The 27087-nt window shown below is 34.8% G+C and overlaps 2 protein-coding genes across 6 annotated transcripts in view; both read right to left on the bottom strand.

Moving 5' to 3' along the window:
- The window catches only part of LOC141833422 (uncharacterized), a 132461-nt gene that overhangs the window by 99647 nt on the left and 5727 nt on the right, over window positions 1–27087 (bottom strand). For 2 of the 5 annotated variants that reach the window (XM_074720855.1, XM_074720853.1), the window contains exons 5-12: window positions 25758–25833; window positions 24958–25035; window positions 21589–21674; window positions 20431–20504; window positions 19540–19585; window positions 14679–14788; window positions 12695–12869; window positions 11652–11874 (exon numbers count right to left, since the gene is read on the bottom strand). In XM_074720855.1, coding sequence (XP_074576956.1) covers window positions 11722–11874; window positions 12695–12869; window positions 14679–14788; window positions 19540–19585; window positions 20431–20504; window positions 21589–21674; window positions 24958–25035; window positions 25758–25833 — 798 coding nt within the window. In that variant the 3' untranslated portion in view covers window positions 11652–11721. Of the gene's footprint in view, window positions 1–11651; window positions 11875–11969; window positions 12414–12694; window positions 12870–14678; window positions 14789–19539; window positions 19586–20430; window positions 20505–21588; window positions 21675–24957; window positions 25036–25757; window positions 25834–27087 lie in introns of those variants that run through there. The other 3 variants (XM_074720858.1, XM_074720857.1, XM_074720856.1) reach the window with 2 other exon arrangements.
- LOC141833259 (uncharacterized) lies at window positions 44–10746 on the bottom strand. Its single transcript, XM_074720660.1, has 9 exons — window positions 10515–10746; window positions 10344–10413; window positions 5308–5375; window positions 5150–5211; window positions 1260–1341; window positions 947–1180; window positions 590–718; window positions 450–511; window positions 44–340 (listed from the first exon to the last, which is right to left on the bottom strand). The coding sequence occupies exons 1-9, from the start codon at window positions 10650–10652 to the stop codon at window positions 223–225; spliced, it is 963 nt and encodes a 320-aa protein (XP_074576761.1). The 5' UTR covers window positions 10653–10746; the 3' UTR covers window positions 44–222.

Genomic DNA, 27087 nt, shown 5'->3' on the forward strand with positions numbered 1-27087 from the left:
AATGATTTACTTAAATGATAAGAACAATCACGATAAGAACACAAATTGAGAATATATATATAAGTTCAACAAGACAAACAAATAAACTTGAACACTATCAAAAAATTTAGTTTAAAAAAATAGGATCCTCGTAACAATCTTTCTTAATGGAAATGGAACAATAGAGGTATTTCTCTACTATGATCATTCTATGAGAAATTAATGCTACAGTAAGAGCTTTTGCTAGGTAGATCCTTCCTGTGCAAGGCTTCGGCTATAGAGAGGCAACTCGAAGAGAAAAGCTACCTTGAACCATGCAGGGAGATTTCCATACACAAAAGGTGGCAACGGAATTAGTGGGCTGGAAGACACACAAGCAGCTTTAGTCTCTACTTTTTCCAACCTCCCAATTGACAATTGCGATAGGAAAAAACAGAAATGAAATCAGAGGTAAAGCAACAAGAACTGACCTTGTTGTGGCTTTGTAGTGTCGGTATTCTGATACTCTCCCATATCGTTTATCAGCAGAATCCTGTTTCAACAAGTGATCAGTTAGAATAGACATAGTAACAGCGAACATGACTGCCAAGGTTATGTTTTTATTGCCAACCTCAAGAAGTGGAATGCCACTGACAAAAAGAAGTAAGAGAGTGAGGAAGATGGGTCCGAGCACCACGAGCCATTCTGCACCATTCAAAACTGGAGTGGAAGCCACAAATATTCCCCACCAAAGGAAAATCTGCATTGAACAAAGCAATATTCGATTATGTTCTTCTTTATCCACTGCTAATTCGTCATATGTTGAACAGCACCGAGTGATGTGTACAGCTACATTCAGCACACATCAACATATCTCAGTCAATTGTTTGGATGACAATGCCTTCTTTGTGTTGGCTGGGAGCAATAACTAGAGCATGGTATGAAAATGGAAAAGGATGAGAAAGAATGAAATTGAAATGTCAATGACCTCGCCAAAGTAATTTGGATGGCGGGAATATTTCCAAACTCCAACAGTGCACCACTTTCCCTTGTTTGCAGGAGAGTTCTTAAATTGCAACTTCTGCTGATCAGCAATTGCTTCAAAAGAGATGCCAACGATCCACATTATCCATCCAATGACATCTCGGGCTTCAACGGATGGGTTCCTATTGCTAGCATTCACAATAGTAAGTGGCAAGCTTACAGTCCAAACCCAGACAGCCTGAGAAAACAAACAATTTCCTTTTGAGTTCTAAGAAGTCGCATTATTGATATGCAAAGCATATGCTGTTGCTCAAAACCTGGAATGTCCAGAAAACAGCTAACTTTCCCAAGTTAGTACGCATTTCATCAAAGCGCTTGTCCTCCCCCCATTGCAGGATTCTAATTGAAAGACAAAAAAAGAACAAAGTACCATGTGTACTTAATAAGGATAAGAATCTTGATAGCAAATAAGGATGGGATTTCTAGGAAAGCAAATGAATTCATATAAGAATGCTTAGTCACTAGAAATTTTGGATAGAATTTAGACACATATATAAGTATGTTCTATGAAAGAATAAGCTAGTTCAATAACAAAATCTCAGTGAAATTCAAAACACAAAGTGTTGCAATATCAATAGAAGAACAATATATTTAGATCAGTTCGTGTAATTCGGTCATGTCTAATATTGCCGTCTCGAGTAGCTCTGGGTGCTGATTTGTATAAGACGTGAAATTGGGCTAGTAGGAGGGCGTATGAAGGTCTGTGTGAAATTATGGAACGACGAGAGTGAAGAGGTTAAGACATGAAATTAGGGAACGACGAGAAGTGAAGGAAAGATTTTAATGTGGGTGTTAAAAACAAAGGTTTTGGCAAACTAATTTACAGTTTGGACAATAAGAGTAGTGGCAGTATTGCAGGCAGGCTTGTAGTAGCTCTTTAGAAGGCTAGGAAGATTAGTTGAGGTTTGACTGAACAAGAAAGAAAGAAGCTTAGAAGCATGAACTTAGCTATTGCTTTCTTCCATAATCAGGTGAAAGCCATGAGAACAAAGAATGAGGCAGCAGAGATTTGGGAAAACTGTGTTGTTATTAGGGGGGATAAGGCTATTTAAAATGCTTTTGCAGATCGGTATCAGATGTTATGGAAGGTTAATTTTGCCATTTATCAGTTTATTGCTAATATGACTTAGGTTGGATGGAAAAGGCCATCTTCTGTGCAGGCTAATAGTCTAGTTAGATGTTGCTCTTATGAGGGTGTAGGTTATACACTGAATAGTTTGGGAAGGGGCAAAAGCCCTGAACCACGTGGCTGAGATTTTTGTTTATTCTTAGAATACTATTATGGGACTTGTGAATGGATATCAAGACTGCTTTATGGATGGGGTTTATGCGTAGGTTGTTGTGCTACTCTGAGGTAAAACTAGAATAATTTTTTATTCATAAAAAAATGTGCATTGTAGCCACAAGAATTTTAGGCTTATATCACTTTATAATGTAAATTATATAGTTATGACCAAGGAAGAGGAAGACCAAAGAATACTTAGATTAGCAACAATAAAATAGGATAAAATTTATTTAAATATAGATCACCATATAATAGGGGATAGAGTTTAATGGTGTAGAAGGATCTATATAGTCAACCTCACCTAATGGGTGAGATAAGGTTTGGTAGTTGTTGTCATATACAGTTATGACCAAGATTTGTTAACGAATGAAACCTAATCAGGAAGCTTCTCCTCCAAGAAAGAGTATACATGATAACCTTCTCATGGTTAGTGAAATGATGCATTCTTTAGGGTAATTTCAGAGTGCAAATCCCTATGTTATTGTAAAAAGTAGAAAAGGTATTTAATAGAGTTTCATGGAACACAGTCATTGCTAAAATGAGGCTTATGGATTTTCTTGAGAAGTTCATTCGATGGTTTAAACTTTAAAGCATGTTTGGCTTCTTATTTAGTTGTAAAATGAATACTAACATTCTTTTCTATGTAATTCAGAACTAGTATTGTTATCAGGAAAGGAGATCCTTTGTCTCATTTATTTCTCAACGAAGAAATTACTGGCAGCGTTGCTTGATCATAGTGTCGCTCAGAAATTCCTTGTAGAGTAGTTGAAATATCCACTATGATGTTTTGTGATGATTATTGATAACTTTTAAGGTTGATAAGAAGATTTACAGCAATACTAAGGTGCTGCTGGATTGTTTTTGCAGTCTTCCTATCAAAACAGTTAATGTGAGCAAGTATATGACATAATGCTTTCTATATCAATGGATCAATTCAGTTATGAGTTTTTTTAAAAAAAATAATCCAAGTGTTTGGACTTCGCCCGATTTATCCTAAACGTAGACGACCTTCCTCTTAATTCGCCTATCAAGTAAATCCGGAACACAACTCATGCACACTCAAAAGTCAACTTCCAAAATATTTGTCCCATTTGGAATTCGAACCTTGATCCTCTTATTGCTCCTCTGAGTTATGAGCTTTTGTTGCTTTACTGCTAAATGGTCAAATGGGCCAATGACAGTGTGGTAAAGAGTGTCTCAGTAAAATGCAAGATTTTATTTTAGGCATTTGATGATACTAAGTAGAGGAAAGTCAACTTGATAGCGTGGGAAGTGGTGACCGCTAGGAGAGCAACAGATGAATATAGAGTGAGGAACATTAATGATTTACTAGTAATGCTAAAGAAGTTTGCCTAATTTGAATAAGGACATGACTGATTGGAAATCAAGTACTAAGAGGAAGATAGTCACACATACTTGGGAAGAAGTGTGAAGTGGGAGTTCATCTTGTGCTTTCAGGAATATTCAGAGGGGTATACTGGTTCTAAGCGCTTGTGTGATAATACAGATTATAGAAGTGGGAATAATAAACATTAAGAATGATTCTTGGATTAGCTCCATTCCTATCAAATTGAAGCGAGGAAATATAAGCTGGTTCAAGAGCTCATAGGAGGAAAATTGGTTGTGAATTGTTTATATTCTATTATGTTCACACTTCTTGGTCAGTAAGATCTTAACAATATAAATTTCTGATGTGTGAAGATACATGGGTGTGCCAATATGGTGCCAATGATGAGTTGGCTAAGGTAGCTAAATATTTTATGAGGGAGAGGAGCTTTTAAATTATGGAGGACTAAACTCAGCTGAAATGAAAGGTTCTATGAACTATTAATGTGTCACTAAGGGAAAATAATTTTGTAAAGATTCTAGCTTGGGGATGCTGCCAACATCAGGTTATTTGCCATCAATTTTGAATGTTTCAAGTTGCAACTGAGAAATGTTATGTTTGTGCAAAAGATAGAATGATTTTAAGTGTATTGTGACTGAATGCCCTTTTGGAAATGAACTGTGGACTCTAGTAAAAGAGTTAAGGAGGTAAATGTTTTTGTACATGGAAAATTATTTAGCTGGGAAGTGGCTTGTTGAGTGGTCTTCTCAGGGGAAAGAACAATCCAATGAGGTGAAGCCTTTTGCTGCTACAATTTAACACTTGGGGAGGAATAGAAATAATGGCAACTTTAAGTATAGACCTCTATGCTCAAGAATTAGTTTGCAATGTGGAATCTGGTACGATTGAATTAAGACCAATGCCCAAGTGTAAGGATGTAATGTCAAAAAGAGTTTCAAGTGAGCTTCATGAAGAGAAATTGTTAATATCAGAAGGAATGATATATTTTGTGATGTTGCTTGAAAGACTGATAGGGAGCATGCAACAATTTATTTGCGCTGGTAAGGAGTAATTGTTGTGAAGGGGCTTCTTCCATATTATAGGGGAATTGACTACTAAGGAAGGTTTACTTTATTATTTAGAGATCAATTTAGCCAAAGAGTAGTAATCAACTCTAAAATTTCTGTTGATCTTGTGAGAGACTATTGAGTGTATTTGATCAACAAAACACATTGTAGGCGACATTTGTGAACTTAGCTGGTTGATGCTGTCATTAAATCTTTGACAAGGAAGGTTAAGGCTTGATTGCATAATGAATTAATTCCTACTTTTCTTTTTAAAAAATAAAAAGGAGAAACAAGTTAAAAGAATGACCTCCACTAGTAAAAATTTATGTTCAGTATATAATCTCAATCTTTAATCTCAGGATGGACATTACGGTCAACAAAGAAAAGACTTATTATTTGTCTGAGATTGTTTGTGATTTAATAAACCTGGATAATGCTTGAAGAAAGGAACTGCATGATGTACAATACCTCATCAGTAAGAACAATGCTAGGCGGAGGCCCCAAAGCGATACAAGAATAGTCAGCACAATCTGGTAGGTAGAGCAATATATAATGTGGGATGGTGATATGAGAATAACTTATGGGACAAAATTCACCAAGTAATGTGGTTGAGGAGAAAAAGATACCTGTCTGAAATGCCATGATCCTTTTACTAATAGTGTTAATAATGCAAGTAGAACAAAATTTGTGCTACCTATATTGACAAAAGACATGAGGTTGATTAAAAAATTCAAGCAGACAATACAGCAACAATTAGAAAGGTAAAACTAAAACTGGAATTTTGACAGTAACAGTGAAGCCTAGCCCCATTTCAATACAAAATTCAAATTCCAAAAAACAAGGAACAGATTGTGGCATCCAGATTAGGCCAGCAAGTATCAGATGGTGCTCTCGGTAAATAAAGAATAGTAGATTCCTCCTATTTCAGCAGAGAGAAAGCTCAACTGCAAAGTAGTAAAAAGAAGTGAAAACAAAGAATGAGAAGGAGAGGAAGAGGAGACAGAACAAAAGGAGAGAAGAATAGTAATAAATGGGAAGATAGTTTTACTTTTTTCTTTCCAGTTGTTTACTAAGGAAGATAAATATGTGTTTTATATATCTTTGAGTTTTCATTCAACCAATCATCTATCAGTTTCTATTGAACTAGTTGTTTATCAGCAAATCTACTAGAACATTGAATTTTTCTATCACATTTGATGCTACTTCTGTTTCCATTTAAGATTGAGTACGCAAGCTAATTGGTGTTGGGTAGAATCTCATGGGTTATATTAGTTATATGTACCTCTACTGTCTTCAACCCTCTTAGCTACACCTTCATCCCTCTAGATTTACAGCCATATTAATCATCCCTCTCTCCAAAACTCAGAGGCAAATGGATCCCAATCTATCAAGTCTTCAAGCACTTGTAAATTAGGTAAACACACTAGATCCTCTTTCCCTATCAATGTTCAAATGTGTGCTTTTGCACCCTTTAATTATTTCAGATATTTGGGGCCCAAGTCGAGTCAATCCTATCTTAAGTTCAAATATTTTATTACCTTCATCGATGATTATTCTCAAATCACCTAGTATTTTCTAATGAAAAGTTCATTATAATATTTTCCTTCTTTTGTTGTCTTTTTCTCCTTTTATACTAAAATTAAAAACTAAGTTGATAACAAAGTGTCTGCACTGTGACATTGTTAGGGAATATTTGTCGCACTTTTTCTTTTGTCATATCTATCAAGTCATGGCATTTTTCATCAGCCATGTCCATATACACAATAACAAAATAGTGTAGTAGAATGAAAGATTCCTCCTACACATGCATGTCTAGGGTTTTTTATAGGGAGATGCTATTTTCACTATAGATTATCTCATAACCATCAGTCATCCTCTATTCTTCATGGTTAAATACCATTTATATCCTCTTTCCACAAGATGCTACATATTCTCTTCCATTGTAAGTCTTTCAATGCACTTGCCTTCTTCAACTAATGTCCCTTGGTCATGATAAGTTATCTTCATGGTCCATCAAGTATATATTTTTTTTGTTATTGTCATCTCTAAAAAGGTTATGGTTGTTACTCTCCTGAGACATGTCATGCCTTTATCTCTCTTAATGTGACTTTTTTTTAGTTTACTCTTTTCTTTCTTTAAACTCCATTTTTATCTGAGTTAGTGCAAGTTCTTATTTTTACTTCATTATATTTTTTACCTCTATCTACGGAATTCTCCGTGGCCTCTACTGCTGCTATAGCTAATGACTATGACATAAAGACACTTCAACACCTCGTGGAGGCTTCCAAGTTCTTCAGTCGTTGTCTGAGATTCCTTATATGATTTACACATTCCTATTTATTTTAACAAAGATACTCATAAGTGTTCTACTTCTAATTTATTTTCTTGTTTTATATCTTATGCATCTCTATCACTCAAATAATCTACCTTTTTGTCTTCTTTATCTTAGTTAATTCATGGAATGTCTTAGAGGTATTTTTGGATCTAAGATGGTAGAAGTTAGTTTCTCTTTTCCAGGGAAGTCTATCGTGGGTTTTAGATGGGTCTTCTTGATTAAATATTCACCATATGAACCTATTGATTGCTTTAAATCTAGTTTAGTGGCTAACGGCTACATTCAGGTTTATAGCACCGACTACATTGATATATTCTCTATAATGACTAAGATTGCTTCAATTTGTCTCTTCTTCTCTTTGGCTACTAGTTCCCACTAGCCCTTTCATTAGTTGATCTTTCTCATGGTTTGAAATCTCATATCGTGTTGAGCGAAAAAGTATCGTTCTAGTAAATCACCGAAACTCAATACCACTTAGCACCAAGGTTCAAAATATCAAACCGTGTTATAGTTTCGGTCTTTAACCGAAAAGATATTATTCCAGTATCATGTTGACGCTCCAATACATGGTGTCGATGATAGATTGGAAGTTGAAAAAGGAAGAAAATGAAGCAAAGGAGACATTTTCTATGCTAAGTGGTATCGAATTTTGATAATTTATTAAAATGATATGTGTTGATTGTTTTGCCCGGCATAGTACAAGATTTAAAAACATGCTCGGCACAAACTCCTTCCTATGCTTCATCTCCTTTCTTCAACTCCAATCTCTTACGAGCACCATGTACCGGAACATTGACACGATACTGAAATAATATCATTTCAGTGAAAGATCGAAGTTTCAACACAGTTTGAGATTTTGAATCTCGATCTTTCTAAGAAGGTTATATAAATCAACCTTAGATTTGATATGAGGAAACTAGCCTCGTGTGTAAGTTGAAGAAATCACTATGTGAACTGAAAACAATTTTTGAGAGATTAACTTGAGAAGTTCAGCCCAACTATCTTTAGTATGACATTATCAAAGTATCACAAATCACTTAATCTTCACCTCATTAGAAAATATATTCTTCCAATTGTCTATGTGGATGACATTATAATTAATGGTGATGACTCCACAAGGATTGCACAATTGAAAGATTATCTTAACCAAAACTTCCAAATTATAGACTTGGGTAACCTCAAGGATTTCCTTGGTATAGATGTTGCTTGCTTAGAAGAAACAGAGCAAGAATATAGTGCAATGCGGCTAACATGCTAGGAAGTAATGCACTAGAGACCCTCATAAATGCTAGTGTCAATTAATACCAGGACTAAGGAAACCATTAGCTAATCTAAGAAAATATAAAAGACTGGTTGGAAAACTAAACTATCTCACAGTCATGAGACAAACATCTTATTTTTGTTGTTCTCTTGTTGTAATTAGATCAAATGCAAAGGTAGAATATACAACCATGGCATTAGCAACATGTGAACTCATATGGGCTTAATAGTTGATGACCAAGCTATTGCAATAATTAAGCCATTATGCATAATTTTAAATCATGTTTCCTAAGAAGATAAAACACAAAGATTGGTTGTTAGTTCATTAGAAAGAATGTCCAATCTAAAAAAATTACCACCTCATTTATCAACTCTAATAGTTAGCTTGTGGATCTATTAACTAAATCTTTAAAAGAGCCTAGAGTTGAGTACATTTGTGACACAATTAATCTCTATAATATATTCATATTGGTTGTGAGGGGAGTGTTAAGGACCCATCTTTAAATACATACATATATATAAGGGTGTTTATGTAAACTACTTTATTGATTAATAATACTTACATAGGTAGAAGGGAGCTCTTAGGTATTGCCTTCGAATAACCCACCTAATAGAGTATATATTAGTAATGTCGACATAGTGTGAATTGATATATGGAAGTAGTTCCCATTATCTAAGTGTAAGTGTATCAGTTTTAATTGAGGGCATAAATGTTAGTTTTGAGAAAATGTTAATTGATTGGGTAAAGCTTGTTATATTATTTATGTGCTGCCAATTTGATTTTAATATAAGAATATAATTAATATTTCTAAAATATTGTTTGTTTCTTCATTAGAATACTACAACAACAACAACTAAGTCTTATCCCAACTAAGTGGGGTTTCTTTATTAGAATACATAAATTTTATCACTAAAGAAATATATTATTATTATTTCTGTACTATTTAGTCATATTAGATATATTTGTGGCTTCTCATTGTGTGATTTTACAAATTTTATGAATATAATGGCTTTGATTTATCCATATAAAGTACATATTCAATAGTTATGTATACAAGTTATTTGTGCTTCGGCCTAATGGTTTATATATATATATATATATTATTTGTTCACATAGCTATATGGCAACTAATCACATCTTAGCTTAAGGAGGGTCAACCAGAAGTAGGCCAAACACGACTTGGTCAGTGCTAGGCATGACCTAGCCTAGGTCAATCCATGTCGAGTCAAGCATGGCTAGGCTATTTCTTGATTTTGACCAAAAATATATAAAAATAGTACTTATTCTTATATGTGTTACACAATTACATAATTAGTTGAATTAAATTTGAAAGAAAAGGATAGGCAAGGAGGGGTATTTATGAGAGAATTTTAATTATTTTTTATTTTTAATATTTGAATTTTTTATTTTAAAATACCCCTATAATTTTATTTATTTGATTTAAAATATAAGTATTTTGAGTATTTAAAGTGTCAAAGTACATTAGGTTTGAGCTTGAGTCATATGTAGCATAAGGCTAAATTCAGTTGACCTATATTGCATGCCTAGATTCAACTTGTTTTAAGCGCCCATGCTCGACCCAACCCAAGCCCATCCTAGTCCAACCTATTCCAAGATCGGAGTCAGCCAAACATGACTATGAGCTAACCACACCTCTCAACTTGGGCGCACTTAGCCTGTTTATAGTCGAGTCACACTAGGTGTGTCCCAATTCATGCTAGATCGGCCTAGGCATGTGAAGGCTAACTCTATTGCCAACTCATGCAAGGGACAGCAACCCTCTTCTGAGGGAAGGCTAAACTCTTGATCATGCACTGGTTTTGTCTCCATTGTTTCTTTTGTGAAAACCTAAGAACAAAGTAGCATCAAAATTTCTTAATAGTTACAGAACCAAAATAGTTAAACAGCATAACAGGCTATATGTCCCTTATTCAACTACATTTAAATCATGGCGAGATCCAGGAACATATCTTTGCTAACTTATTGGATGAAAATGGTTAGACCAACAAATTGAAGAATCGAACTAGAAAGACAGTAAAATGGCAATATCAAAAAGCAGTATTCACCTGCAAAATCTGTAACTTTATCGAATTTAAGGAGCGCCGTGATGACGAAGAACACAAACTGATAGGCAACCTGACATATTCCAGCACGCAAATCAAGACAGAGAACACCCCTAAAACCAATCCCCAGGTAAAGAAAGAAAGACGACACAAAAAAAGATAAGGGAGGTTTACAGTGACGATGGCGGTTAGCGCCAAGAAATGGGAATCGAGGACGGTGCCCATCTGGCCGAGTGCGAAGGAGTTGCTGTACTCCTCGCCCCAGAGCAACTGCGCCAAAAAGCCCAACGACTGCGACCAGCACCGCTGCATCGCCCTCCGCTTCTCTCCTCCTCCTCCTCTTTTATGTTCTCGAATCTCGATGGCGTGTCAATAGTCAGCCTTGCAATTTGCGATTGTGAGACGAACAGCGTGGTCGAGCGACCTCCTCAAGCTCAAATTCTATCAGCGGAAGGCATGACACACTATTCGATTTCGATCAGTCAAAGCAGTTGCCTTCCACCACAAGTTGTGGAAAAGGGGTCATCTATTCAAATACGTTTCTTTTTTCGAAAATAATTTTATTTTTCAGACATAAATATTTTAAATATAATCAATAATATATTATAACAATTACAATTCATACCCACTACAATATAAATATTTTAATCAATATTTTATTATAATAATTATGAATTATAATTATTATAATATAAATAATTCATTATTGATTAATATTATATTATAATAATTATAAAATCATAATTATTATAACTATATAATTAATAATTATAATATCATAATTGTTATAACTATATAATTATAATAACTATAAAAATTATAATTATTATAATTTTAAAATTGTAATAACTATAAAAATTATAATTATTATAATATTATAATTATAGCCACTATAAAATTATAATTGCTATACCTTTATAACATCTACAAGATTATAGCTTAGTTGTTATAATTGAATAGTTATTATGATCTCATAGAATGAATGTCATTTTAATAATAAATAAAAAAACATTTATGTCCTTTTAATTTTTATCCTACAAAAAAAAAAAACCTTCCGCTCCTTACGAGAGTGTTCTTTTTTTCTCATCTTCTCCAAACTTTAAAAACCTTAAAGCAGGATTATATAATTATTTTAAAGCCTACTTTAAAAACATAAAATACTCTATGCATATGAAAATATAAATTATATTTTATAATATTATTTTTCTAGTTAATAAGTTTAACCAGTGAAACAATTGCCTATGGGTTCATAGATTTGACCTTCAATCCTCCGGTTTCCAAACATTGTTCAGAACAATAGAAACCTTCCCCTCATCCAAATTAAACACGAGAAGAGGAAATAAATAAGATTACCAGTTCATGTTCCATACATCAAAGTAAATTATGATAATTTAAGTGCGAAAAGAAAGGCTAAACTTGAGATCCCAACAACTGCAATAGCTCCAATGATACCTCTTCTCTTTAAATACGTCCACAACCATCGAGAAGCAAAATGAAGACGACAGGAAGCACGGAATTTTTGCATTGAGAAATTCTGCATAATCCAGGAAATAACAGTGAGAAAGCTACTGCTGGATTGTTTCACTAAATATACTAATGTTTATTTTCCTGTGTAGAATAAAGTAAAACCTTATAAAATAAAGAACCATCTTCACTTAATTTTCTCCTCTTTTTTTTTCTTGTAGTTTTCCATTTAAGCTCCTCGAAGAACAAAACCCCAAAACACATGATGCTTGTTGAAGACATGCAAAGTTTGTTGAGGGTGCTAGCGAGGCTTTTGAGAGACAGATTACCATCGTGCCTTTTTGGTGCTGTGATATTCTAGTGCTGAGTTGTTGTTCCATATGCCAATGGATAGGCAGAAATATTTTGCGCATGCCGACCAACACAACGAAACTTTAAACCTTGTGTCATACACACCAAAAAAAAACATCCATCTACGTATTATTACATTTAACAAGTTCAACAACGCCTAATAATAAAAACACTAGTTTCATTTTTCCCATGTTACTTAGCACCCATTTCAGCCAGGAACGCTTCGTGACTGCGGTTGAAGACTTCCATCGAAAAGCTCTGAATGCACCAGAAGGATATCATATGTAACCATGCAATTGAAATAACACAAAAGCTATAATCTTCGACCAAGTAAAATATGTGCTTCCAAATGTAACAACTATACAAAACGGATGCAGGTTATGGTGAGAGAAAAGAAGCCAAATAATGTGACCGGCTTATAGGAAATCCATGTCGATTGACATTGCATTTGAATTCCTTCCCCTCACATCCATCCACGAAGCTCAAATGCTAATTAATACCATCATCTAAAGGGAAATGGCAAAATGCGAAAGAATTACCTTTGGAAGCCTCTCTTGATAGGCAAGATGGTCCACATGAATCCTAACATTTGATGAAGCAGGAATCCAGAGCTTGATGTCCACATCAGCATAGGTTTTTGACAATATATCATATAATGTTTCTGCACCACTCTCAATGGCCTTCAAAATGGATAATTCCCGGGCTCTGCGATGCCTACATATACAAGTTATGATCATCATCTTTCTTTTTAAGCTAAGACATGTTCCATATTTTTGAGAGCTCACTATTTTTTGAAACAAAAGATGTGAGTAAAAAGGGCTGCATCGAAAAAGATCTGAGCATTCAGCCAGTTGTGCACACAAAATAAATTAATCCTCATGGTTTTAGCAAAGTATGCAAGATAAGTGATAGATTTGGGAAAATACATGATGTATAGTTCAATCTGCTTTTGATCGTGTGACCCCTGTCCAAATATGAAATTATTGACTTCAATGACATCGAGACAAAGTCAATGGCAGTTGATAGGAAACTCATCTAGTCTTATCAAATATAAACAGTCATTCTTCAACTGTTTTAGCAATAAGAAACGAGCAAATATTTAAGAGGGATGCTCAGAAATTTTATGCATGAGCTTCAGAAAACTTGGATCTTTTGAAGACATTATTAATAGAATAAAGACTCGATTGTTGAAATGAAGAAGAGTTTTGAAGGCTCATGTGATTGTCGTATATCTCTTACCCTAAAGGAAAATTTCTATACTAATCATACCATATGAGTTATAGGCAATTAAGAAACAACACATACAAAAGAAAGTGTAAAAAAAAGAGGATGCTAAAATTGATAAACAAGATTGCTAACAATAAATAAATAAGCCAAAAGCAAATAGGTGCAGATTCAAAGATCATAAAATGGAAGGAAATTGATTAAGACGGTATCAAGGATTGAAATTTCGAACCGTATCGCGCGATACGTACGAAATTTTTTGTTCCGCCGATGGAGCGGCATCGCCACAGCACCAACACCGCGTTTCCGGCCGAGAGATGCCACTGGAGGCGTCGCGCAACCTCGGCGACGCCTCCGGAGGCGTCGCCCGGGCTTGGCAACGCCACCGGAGGTGCCGCCCGAGCCCGGCGACGCCATCGGAGGCACCATCCGGGCCCGGCGATGCCAGCGGAGGCACCAAGCAGGCCTGACGACGCCTTCGCACGCAGGCCGCTCACGAGGCCGTCGCGGTTTTTTTTTTGTTTTTTTAAACTTAGGGTTTAATTGGGATTTACATAATCAATTCCTAGCTATAGTTGGGGATAATTTAAATAAGCTTTATTAAAATCTATAAAATTATCTTATTATTTTTTTAAAATATTTTATTTTTTATTTTTAAATATTTAGATTAAATTTTTATTTTAGTTAATATATTTTATATTTTAAAAATACTGAAACTATACTGGCACGGTACGATACGGTACCGAAACTGTATCATTCCGGTCCGGAATCGAAACCTCGACATGGCTCGATATTTTAAACCTTGAACAGTATAAACATATTTAAGACCATTTGAACAAATTAGAATTGGTGTGGGAAGTGAAAGGAGACCAAGAAAAAGTCTATTGAAAATGATTTTAAAAATTTGGACATTATAAATAATATGACCTTTCAAGAAATCAATCATGAAATATAATCCTCATAGATGACACCCAAAAATTGTCCTCATATTCTTTAGTTACAGCATAACTTTTCAGATATACAATCTTATTCTGAGTTAATTTCAGCAGAAACAAATATGCTACAAATTTAATCAAAGCTCCATTGTACACAAAAAAAAAGGCTTTTGTTGACAAGATAGTTGGCTCAAACAATAATACTCATTCTAACAAGTATCCAATTTGCAGAAGTAAAACTCAACGACAGGTAGCATTTCAGTACATTATTTAATAGAAACACTTTTGGCTATTCAGAAGATTGTTAAATTAGGCACAGAAAGATTTCCAAAATATAAAAATAATAGAGTATATAGTGACATACTTCAGGTAGCCACAAAGCATCTGTTTTGGCCAAAGGTTGATTCTACCATGCATTGGAATTAAAACGTGTGGTGAAAGCTCCAAGAACCTGTATGTCGTCTGGAAATAATCCTGTGCATCCAAAACTTTTAGAACACATCAAATGTGCTCTTCTAGGATAATGAATAAGTCAAACTACCAAATGAAGGAATTTCCAAATTAAAGTGATTGAGAATATATGGCAGATAAACCACAAAATATTCTGATACTTAAAATTTGACTAAGGTTGTAAGGATCATAAGATGGGGCAAGTTTTGGAAAAAAAAATGCCACATCATATGTAAATAGGCAAATTCAATATAGTAAGAAACTCTAGCTTCCATCATGGTGAGAGATTTCAAGAAATTAACAAAACAATCTTCATCAGAGTTCATTATTATTAGGAACCCAATTGCAAATACCATATATTCAAAGGTGTAAAGTGCAAAAGTACAATATTGAATCTACTTATGGGTAGCAGCAACCATAGAAAAGGGTGTTGAATTTCAAATTTCAATTGTAATTGGCAAGTTGGTACTTCTATTTTGGGTGTCAAGAAGTTTGGTATGTCTTAATGTAGGAGTTTGACTGGATAATTACTTTTTTACTGATTTGAATTATTTGATTTCTCATTTATTTAGAGGCATTTTTTAATAAAGGTGGTTTCCAATATATTTATCATGTTTTGAATAATAAAAAAACTCTTTATTAATTCTGTGTGATACGTGACTCCTCTATGGTATCAAAGACAATACTAATTCCTCTCCCACATTCATTTATGACCATAGTTGACGCCACCTGCGAACACACAAGCTCACTCCACGTGCAGAAACTATCAGCAATTCCTCTAGTGACCATCCTATGTCTAGTCTCCCGGCACAAACTTCTCCTACCTACCCTCATCCACATCTGCATCTGTCAACAACGTGCAATGATGCTAAACTCCTCCATCCATGTAAGCACATTAACACCTATCAATGATCCCTAGAAAAGTTAAACCTCCTCCAAGCAAGCTCCTTCATGTGAGGATTCTTGTCATCAACGTAGAACCAACCTTCGTATTTGTGTTTAGAGAGAACTTGCATGTGTCTGTTCACAATTTCTCCATATTCATGCTAACTACTCCTAATCCCTAACCTAGCTATAGGTTATTAGCCGATGCTAGCAACATTCTCCTGCTTGAGCATCTTAGGCCCCATGCTCACCAAATTCAACCAGCAGGCCTTGTGATTGTGGAGACCAATTCTACACTTTTCAACCCTGTAAATGAAACTTTATGCTACTTGATTTCTCTAGAGCTTCAATTGATTCAAAATATCAAATTCATCAACTAACTTTTGATGCCTTCTTGACAGTATGTGAGAACCATTTGAAATAGAGTTGAAAAATGCATGACCAATGAGACCCATAATCTTATATTGACATACTACTATGGCTTAAGCTTTATGGACATGACAAAGTGTACATATTTTCTTATTACCTTTCATTCAGTGAGTGTACCTTTGCTAGCATGTAGTGGTATGGTGTTAATGAGTTAAAGGTTTGGGTAGAAAAAGCTGACTACGAAACCATAAGTGGAGGGAAACCCTTGACTTTTTGTATTCTTAAATTGCTCATGTCACTTCTTAAACAGTTGACTCATAAATTGTCTCCTTTGTACATGACATGCATATTTACTTATGCTTACTGCTTGCTTAAATTTCATAGTGATACATAGTTATGATTGTTGCTAATATTATTGCTTTCTTGCTACATGTTATACTACGAAGTGCTTTATCATTTCTATTTCTTTACTGTCGACTCATGCTACAACCTAAACCATGTCTAAAATGCTCAGTGGAATTAATAACTTGATTCATAACATGTTTTAGATGCTTTAAAAAAATGACATGTCAATTCATAACATGCTTAAATGTTGATTGAATAAATAAAATGAATGTTATGCTGGAAATAGGCTAGCTGGATTATCCTACCAACTACTTTCTTAGAGAACATTCTATCTGTCGTCTCTAAACCTCTAAATTTACTAGAGGCGATTACTCATAGTGTCGAATCATTATGTTAGAGTTGCTCATAGTTGATTTTGCCATTTGCTTTCTATGTTTTTTCTTCCATACTAGTTGAATTGTGTTATATCTTGAAATAATTAAAAGGCCTTAGTTATAAATTTTAAAACTTACTGGATCTTTATGCAAAAGTGGAAATAAAAGGTCGAACTTTTCTTTCCTCATGACCTTTTCTTCCGCTTTTCCTTTAAAACCTCTCTAACTCTAATCTCCCCGAAACGATTTCTTTTCTCACCCTCAAACTCCTCACGACGCTGCCATCCTTGCTACCTGTTATCGTCGTCATCATTGTCGCACACAGTTGCAACCGCCGCACATTATCGTAGCACTGCCAACGTTTCATAGCAGCAAGCACGAGTGGATATTTAATTGAGATGGAGTTTTCTTATTTGTCTCCTTAGAATTACCTTGTGTATGATTAAACTTGTAATCACAGTCAGGAAGAAGAAATAATATATGCTCGTTTAGGGAAACAGAACAGAGAATAATATACATGTATGCTTATTTCTTTAATTAAGACAATGCATGATCAAATAATAGTTTCCTTGAGAATCTAAGTAGATCTTAATTAGAAGGAAATTTAGAATAGATTCTTTAATACTCAATTACATCTTGGATTTTAAGAAAATTATTAGTTATTTATATTGCTCGATGAACCCCTTTTATTTGTTGTTCTTCTTTATGCTCTAATTGTGATCTTCTCATTGCTACTCTATTAGAAAGTAATATTGAGCAACTTAAAAATTTAAAAGAACATGGGCACCTAGGGGACTCCCTATGTTGAAATTTAAAATATCATGAAATATGTGGATGACCGATCAATATACCTATTCATGATAAAGCAACCATAAATAAATAAGGGACAAGAGAACTTTGGTTGGATACTCCTACAGGGTAATAGAGTATCATCCCTTAATTGAGTTAACAAGGAAAGGACTATACCCTTGTGTCATGAAATTTGGTTATAAGATTATATGAAAAGTTGTGAGATTGTTTATGTTGAATTAAAAATATAATAAATCTAAAAAAAATAATTATAGAGCAGTTGGCTCCGCGCACAAAGAGGACTTTTGAAATCTTTCGCGTGTTCATAGGCTTCGGTCAAAATTGTGATGATTTTTTCTCACGAGGTAGATTTCAAGTTGTTCACCCTATGCTTATGTGAGACACCTCACAGGATGAATTGTAGTTCATTCATCCTATTTTTATGTGAAGTACTTTTTGGATGGATTACGGGTCGTTCACCCTATGTATGTGTTTGTATAAATACATTCACATGATGTATTTCGTATTGGATGGATTGCGGGTTGTTCACTCTTTGTATATACAATACATCTTTTTTGGGTATATTACAGGTCATTCATCCTATCTATATATGTATAGATGCATACTTACGATGCAATTTCATTACGGGTGGATTGCAGGTCATTTACTCTGTTATACGATGCATCTTTTTCAAATGAATTGCAAGTCGCTCACTTTGATATTTTTCATCTATACATGATGTGTTTGTATTAGGTGAAATGCAGGTTGTTCACCTTTACTTAAACGACATATTCTGGATGAGTATATTGTATGTCGTTCACCCACTCAATAAATCATATTGAGTTGTCGAATAAAATAAGACAATAATGGGTTAAATGTTAGAAAATGAGAAAATAAGGAGAACTGATGATATTAATTAAGAAGAAAACAAAAGACGAATGACATGAAAAAGATAAATGATGTTGTTGTCCTCTTTAATAATATTTTTCATGCACGTCTTTCGTATCTCCACTTTGCATTTTGTGCTCACATTTCTTTTTCTTTTGACTTTCAAATTCACAAACTTAAGGTGATTTTCGAGATTTGGTCAATAAAGTTGGATGATTGTTCAGAAATACTCAGTGATAGTTATGGAGACGGTTTCTATAGAGTCCATTCAGTTTATTTTTATTTGCATAGTTGACTACTTATATATTTTTTTATTTCGGTATTTTTTATTTTATTATCTGCACAAGGTTAGTTGTCAGTCATGTCATGATATAATAGAGTCAAGTTTTAGGGGTCGAACATTGTCTACATCATTGAATAAAATATTGCATATTTATGTTTGTATAACCTATGTACCCTTGTTGGGTATTATTTGTAGATTTTAATGCAGAAATGAATATTGTTCGAGCAAGGAGACTAACTTCCATATAGGGATGGAAGTTTCCGGGTAGTGACAAATTATGCATATAGTTTGATTTAGATTGACACTACTTTAAATAAATTTTCATTTTTTTGGAATATGATTATTTGTTTATAACCTCTATTTAGGCCCACAAGGTGAGATGTGGACCAACGTAGGAGCTTTATAAGGTTTAGAATGGTTAGCTACTTTTAACTTGGCGTAAGCATTTTAGGTCGGTGCAGATCTAATCCTAAACATGGCAAGGTACTAGAAATGATTGCTTGTATATGGTATACATCAATCATTAACTAATCCAAAAATAAATAAATAGTCTAGGTAAATATAAGATTAGGTAATTTATATATTCTTTCTAACACATATTTGCCAAATCAAAAACTACACTAATTAACTAATTATCCTAAATAGAAAGATCTAGCAAAATAAAACATTTACAAAGTCTAAAAACATTTTGAGAATAAAATTCCTAATTTATATTATTCATAATATCTAAAAGAATACACATAAAATGGGCTGCATAGGGAAATAAATCCTCCAAAAATTTTCCCATTGACTCCTATAGTCACGTCTGTACTTAAGAGAACCTTAGCGACGAAAGAAAGTACCTTCATATTTCCACCAGTTCTAACATCCAGCAAAGCACTCCCCTCCCTGACATGAAACAAGAATATACAAAAATATTGATGAATAGGTTACATCTGTTTGCAAGATGGGTATCTCCTCCAGCTAAGCAGGTATTATGTGAATCTATGTTTAAAATGATATAACATAATGATATAGGGCCTAATGTAAGTAATCCTAGTATCATACTGCAAACAAGCAAGTGAAAAAAACTAGGAAAACTCACAGAAGTCATGCTTTTCAGATATTTAAATCTCTGAAACTCAAGTCACACTCTCAAAGCGATTACTCTGTGATGTTTTGAGTCTCAAATTCTTCACATAAGACCAGAATTCTGTAAATGACCTCTAAAGCCTTAAGTATGCAGTCAATGGCAACGGATGATAGGTAGCCAAACAACACAACCAATGAGATCTGTTATACAAGTTTTGTAAGATCTTAAAGCATTCTCGAAATAGTTCAACAAGCTTTCTACAACTAAAGGCATCTCCTACAAATAGCTAATTAAATCAAAGTCCCAGGATCTGAATTTTCATAGAACATCACAACAGAAATGATTAGGCAAACAATGGTACTTCACAATCACCAAAAGTGTTCCACAAGATTTTTAGATAAGCTTAGGAATGAAAACTCATGGACATAGTAAATCAGACTTACAATTTTAAGAAAGAAATAGCATATCCAAAATGATTTCTTTGCCCATCTTGTTTTCAAGTAATTCTAATTGTCAAAAAGTGCAAGAAAAGTAGTATATATTATTCTCTTCATGCCATGCAACCAATTGTCGTCATGAATCATAATTTCCATAATCTTCTTTCTCCGGTGATAGAGCTACGCCACGATATTTATCTTTCTTTTAATATTTGAATTCTTACCCTACACAATGGTCCCCAACAATGAGAGAATTTGTGGAAGTATGACGTAAAGCAAGATGACCATCTGTATGACCCTGAAAACACAGCCTCGGTAAGTAAATGATAAAATGTGATATTTAACATGTATTGTTACAATATTTTTTATTTGTTATTGAACTGATTGAACATCCAGCTGAAGAAAAGAGAAGCCCGAAAATAAATTACATGTAAAAGACCACAAGTGAGACATTATTGTTCAAAGGTGTTCTTGTGAACTCTCTTGGTTTTCCAACTCATGGAATTCAGCTTGTTGTACAGAAATAAACTACAAATTCTTGTCAATAGGCTTCCTATTTCTGTCCATTATAGCCATGCAGATAACAACCTCACCACCTACACTTGTGCTAATGTGTTAAGCTGAAAAGGCACTAGATGAACCATTTCTGGAAAGTGCAGGGAAATAAGCTTCAGTTACTGAATGCAGGTATATAGACAAAAACAGGCCCAGGGCATTTAAACAGCTGAGTAACTAAAAAATTTTCACACGGGGCAGGGCAGTCGTATACAAAAAAAAAAAATAATAATCCCAGTAGCCACATCTCTGGGGGTGGCCGGCCCGGTCCCACGGAAGTTTCCCACCGACCACCAGGGTAAAAAGCGCATACGGCGGTCAATCCAGATGTCCAGCATCCTTTAATTGCGTTCCCCATTTGGAGGAAAATTCCTGCAAATACGCCGTAGCTGGGGATCGAACCGCGGGTCCCTGAGTTACAACCCGGATGTCCTACCGTTGCACCATTGCCCCGGGGACCAGGGCAGTCGTATACAAGATCAAAGTTTCAGTGAACTTCATTCCTCGTGGATGCAAAAATGTATTGCAAGAGAAAATGATAGTCAGGAGTACTATAAATATTAGAGTAAGAACACCAATTACAAGGAATTCTATTTCCTCTAGACTATAGTTTATCTGATATTTCATATATCACTATGGAAACCTGCTGTATATCTTATGTAAGGTCACACTGACATTGATACAGATACAAAAAAAATTGGATACCTACTATTTATGTTATGGAGACCTGCTATATGTAAATGTTCTTGTGGCTATACAGGTAAGAGAAATACAGATTTGAATACCTATGAATACAAAAGGATACTTTAAACAGTAAAAGATCATACCGGTGCAAAAATAACTTCCAATTGATGATCACAGACTTTTATCTTCTCCCCACCAGATAGTAAAGTGCGATGAAGATGCCATTCATCTGTCACACTTTCCAGTGAATTATATATATACATTATATAAAATAAGCTCACTCTTAATCAGAAAGGAAAGACGAAAAGTCTCAAGAAATATACAACGTGTCTCCCAATGTCATTCATTGATGTGGCAGCCATGTTCTCATAACTATTGGGATTAATTATAGTTAGATGACTATCAAATAAAACTTGTGGTTCTTTTTTGTGTTTGTAGCATGGTTGGAAGTATCATTATGAAAGGGCAACTGAAGCTCCCGCCAATGCGGCGTCCCGGGGAAGGGTTTATTGTACACAGTCTTATCCTGCTTTGTAAAAGGTTGCTTCCGAGACTCAAACCCGTAACTTTTAAGTCACACGACAACAACTTTACCGTTGTGCCAAAGCTCCCCTTCTGACAGTATCATTATGGAAATTGCAAATTTCAAAATTATAGGGATGGCCATATTAGATCAAATGGATCACTAGGATCAAAATAAATAATAAAATCATAAAAGCAAATATTTAATGAATTAAAAATCTGATTTAATTCATCACTTATCAATTTATTCAATTTAAATTAAAATCTATTTTATTAAATAAAATTCAAAATCAATTTAAATCAATCTAATTCTAATTAATTGTAGTCAGTTATCTAATTTAAAAAATTAAACTTATTTAATTGCAATTAGATTAATTAAATTAAAATCTGATTTAGTCTAATCAATTTAATCTATGATTAAAATTCCAATTATTTAATTGATTTAAAATATAATTTAACCAATTTAAATTACCATCTATTTAATTAAATTAAGTTAACCTATGATTTAATTTATTCAATAAAAGTTATCTAAAATGAATTAGATTACAATAAATAAATTAATTTAAATTATACTAATTATAATTACTGTAACTAATTTAAATTATTTATATTTAATAACTTAGGTAAGTTATTAATTAAATAAATGTTAATGAAGTTAATTAAAGGTTTGCTAACATTAACCCTAAACTAATATTAACAATTAATAATTACTAATAATTAAACACAATAATTAGCTTAAATAATAAGCTCACTCCTTGTGACCCCACCTAAGAGAGTTTCCACATGCAACACCACCTACTCTTCGTTCCTGTCCCAAGACTCCAAGAGTTCTCCCACTCTTTCGATTGTAGGATCATTTAGAGCACTAGAGGAGAGGAGGGATTAAATAGCGCACTTCGCTTTTTCACTTGTTTTCGAAAATTTGTTTTAAAATATTTTAGAATATGTAGTGGAAAATAGAAAATCAGAACACAGTATAAGTGACACGTTTATTTTTACTTGATTCAAAGCCTATGACTACTAGTCTAAGGCTCGCAGTTCTTGACTGCTTTCAATGGGCAATTCACTAATAGATTCTTTCCTACAACGAGAAAAAGTCTTGTATTTTACAAAAAGAGAAACGGTAACACGTTTGCCATCCCTAGAGTATAGATAAGAAAAAGACAATTTTAAACTAGGCTACTAGTTACCGACAATGATTGACAGCTTGAGCACGATGTCGATGTAACGTCTTGGTGTCTCAACAACATTTCAGGAGCATGGAACACTTGAACGGAGCTTGCAAAATAGTTGTGAATGATGTGTTGACGGTTCTATTCGCAGGTACTTTTATGGATCAATCCAAGCACCTGGATCCCCTTTTGGGCACCCCCACCGTGGTCTGTCCGATCTGCTGCAATCGCTGACTTAGCCATCTCGAGGTGCTTGAAATGCTAACGTAGTGATTGCAGGATCAGACTTGGTTGTGTTGTGTCTTATCCTTCTTTGGCCGCTTGGAAGCTGAAGTGTTCCGACCAATCGGGACTTGCCACCTCATCCATCTCGTTGGCCCGAAGAACCCCTGTCTGAGCACCTAAAACTGATAGAGACGCCTAGACCATCTAAGCATCCGGATCTAATAGGGATGCTCGGAATCTATTTTTCTAGATTTCCCTTAAGCTCACTTGCCTGCATCACAGAGTTAGAACAATACAAGTATAATGCAGGAATTTAAGTCTAGATAATTTTACAACTGTCTGGTCTTGATTTTGGATTTCCAGTGAAACTTTAGGTCAAATCGATGTCTACTGTTCCCTTCAAGGGAGCGCGCCTTCACCTACTCCTCTTAGGAGAGTTTGCCTGTTTGTCAAACATCTAATCCTTTAAATCTGTTTGGGCTTCCTACTCAGCATCCAATCCTCTGACACCCAGGACTTTCCTTTCGATATCTGGTCCTCGCTGACCCATCGACCTACTAGACGTCTAGTCCACTGGCCCACCTAGACTTCCCGCCTAATGTCCTTGATCTGTCAAGACTTCTTTGTCCAGTCCCACTAACTAGGACTTCTTGTCTAGCTTCCAGCTAGGGTTTGCCTTGCTTAGCCTCCAACTAGGACTTTATTTTGCCTAACCTCCAGCTAGGACTTTGTCCTGCCTAACTTCCAACTAGGACTGTGTTACCTGCACACTTGGATTTCCTCATCAGTACACAACATAATCTTAACTTGAACTCTTTATCATTATCAAAACGCAGATTCGATTTTCTAGTGTTCCTTGCACCAACATCGATAACGTCAACAATCTGATGCATAGAAGAAAGCAAACCTTTTCTCACCCATGACCACATACCTTTTGGCCTTTCTATCTCACATTACATAACACAACCACGATGTTGCTCCTCATAGACACCGAAGTCTCTCCTTGAGTTTCTTCTTCTCAAAGTTAAGATCTCTAGATTTGTATCTATTTACTTCCTTTTTTACCACCACCGTTCCTATCTTAACATCTACCCCACTCACAGGCATCCGAAAGGATTCCTGAGTGGGATTGAAGAAATCAGCCAAATCGTGCAAATTTGCTCAATTTAGCTGATTTCTTCTAATTTTCAAGTTATTTTGACTGATTTAGCATGAAATGCGATCAATTTAAAAGTTGATTACTAAATATTTCAACATTTTAGGCATGGCATCTGATAAATCACTTGGAATTTGATCAGCTAATGCTGAGCCAATCCAACTCGACTAATCTGCTCCGATCCAACTCAACTGCTCTGTATCAAGATCAGCCGAGTTTGCCAGCTACGGTTTGCAATGTAAAAACACACAAATGGAAAAGCATTCCCTTTTATTTAAACTCTCAAGCTTTATGTTATAAATTATTCTGCCACTGACCATCTTAACCAGTGACTAGCAGTAACGCAAACTATAATGACCAATAGAGAACTCAGTCTGAGTATTCATGTAGCGCTGGATGCTTGAGGATTGAAAATGTAAGTTCAAATAAGTACTCACCTCTTCCTATGCGATGACTAGTGTTTTCATGTGCCAACAGAACTGCATCAGGATTGCATTTCTGGATAACTGTGAGGCCTGAAAGCAATATAAGAATTAAACATAAGAGAATCTGTCACTTGTTGGAAAAGTATTGCCCAGATATCAACTCATCTACAACAGAAATTGCTACATTCATTTATGTTTTTGAATTTTGAACAAGAAATATAAGACAACAAAAGACATGCTTAAGGACCATTAAACTAAAACAAGAGCTTTGGGAAAGTTGAATGCCATATCTTGAACATAATTGTAATGATCATAGTTTGATATAGGGTACAACTTTAGACTTAGATCAAGCTAAAGATTTCCTGCAAGAAAAAATGAAGCCTTCTATCAGGAGTTTTTCATGACTAACTTCTGATAAAAAATTTTATATATATATATATATATGAGGATTTCATAATCTACAAATACATAAATAGTAAAGGGTGAATCTAATAGAAAATATGGACCTGATCAAGAGTTCATTATTGATGAAAAGCCATGGAATAAATAGTCTAATTCCCTAATGGTCGAGGGGGAACTGATTGTGCATGATGGCATATAGGCGACAACATTTGTAAAATGCATTCTTCAATGTCATGATGCTTAAAACACCCTTGTTCCACTATAAGCCAAAATTCATCTGCTTTAGGCCATTATATTAGTAAGGGTTTGGTGGTGCATTCTAGCACTTTGCTAATACATGATATATTGACTAGTATCAACTCATCTTATTGCCACATATAATTTCAATCAGTTACATATATAAAACCTACCATCAATATGATCATAGTGATGATGAGTAACAAACACTAGTAACTTTCTTGGTAACACAGCTACAAGATCTGCCAGCTGATGAGAAACAAAAGGTTAAAATTGAATGAGAAATGGAGCTAATACTGTTAAGGGAGAAACATAGCATTTGTGGATCATACAAAACAAAATTCTACCAGAAACATGTTCAAGGAATAATCATATGTCAAATGCCTTTTGCAGTGACAAATAACAAAATAATATTGTCTCAGAAACTAATGGTGCAGTTATTTTGCATCTAAACGTGGCACAGAAAGCCTTGAGTTACTCTAGAGTATTATACTGAATTGTCAAATTATCTTGTGTATTCAACGATTCACCGCATTGCGTGTTGTCTGTTGCAAGTTGATCGTGTTAGGTATCGAGTTTTATCGCATTTAAATTTTCTTAAATTACAACAACCAAGCCTTATCCCACTAAGTGGGGTCGGCTAAATTTTTTAAATTTTCTTAAATTATTTATTAAAAATTTTAGATGACAAAATAAGTTGAATCAAACCAACAAATTAGATTTTGGGTGTCGAGTTGAAGTTGGGTTTGCAGGGAACCCATTGCGTAGACACAATGATTGAGATGAATTTAGACCCCTTTTGGTCAGTGTAGAGTTGAACCAATATTATATTTAGAATAGATTGGTTTGGTCACGTTGGGTTGAGTTAGTGAAATTTTTTAGCAATGGAGCATTATATATCCTCTCTCCTCTCTCTCTTCCCACATGATTCTCTCCATGCATTTGTTGCTCACCCAATTGCCTCTCCCTCTTCATGTGATGCGGCCACCGCACCCTCCCTTGTTATGAGCTCACATCGCTGTCGATCCTACCTAGTTGTAATCAGCCACCTCCTCTCCTTCACCAACCCCTCTCTCTTTTCTCCCTTTCTCTCACTCACTGCTCTCATCTCCCTTTGTTTTTTGCTTTTGCATGTTACCGTCTAGAGTTCGATGCTACCATTGATCATCTCTCCTTTCTTTTCCTTTTTTTTTCTCTTTCCTTGTTCCCTATGATCGACACCCCACCACTAGGCCACCAACTATGCACCCACTTTTTTCCCCTATCTTCTTCCCCTCTCTTGTTTGCTCTCTTTCTCCCTCCTTTATTGTTGCATGTGCATGCACCTTCGTGTCAGCCCCTATGCCCTTTGGTGAAGTCACTTTCACCACTTACTGTCTTGTGCCCAAGGCATCACCACGATTGAGCCTCGCCCCAATACATTGATTTCGAGCAAGCTGAAGATAAGAATTCGATGGGTTTTTTCTTGCAGTGTTGTTGAATGATTACATATTTTGGACTAAT

Source organism: Curcuma longa, chromosome 8, assembly GCF_044706935.1.
Source record: "Curcuma longa cultivar G26 ecotype Majalengka, Jawa Barat chromosome 8, ITB_CL_G26_1.1, whole genome shotgun sequence".
In the NCBI taxonomy this organism is placed as follows: Eukaryota; Viridiplantae; Streptophyta; class Magnoliopsida; order Zingiberales; family Zingiberaceae; genus Curcuma; species Curcuma longa.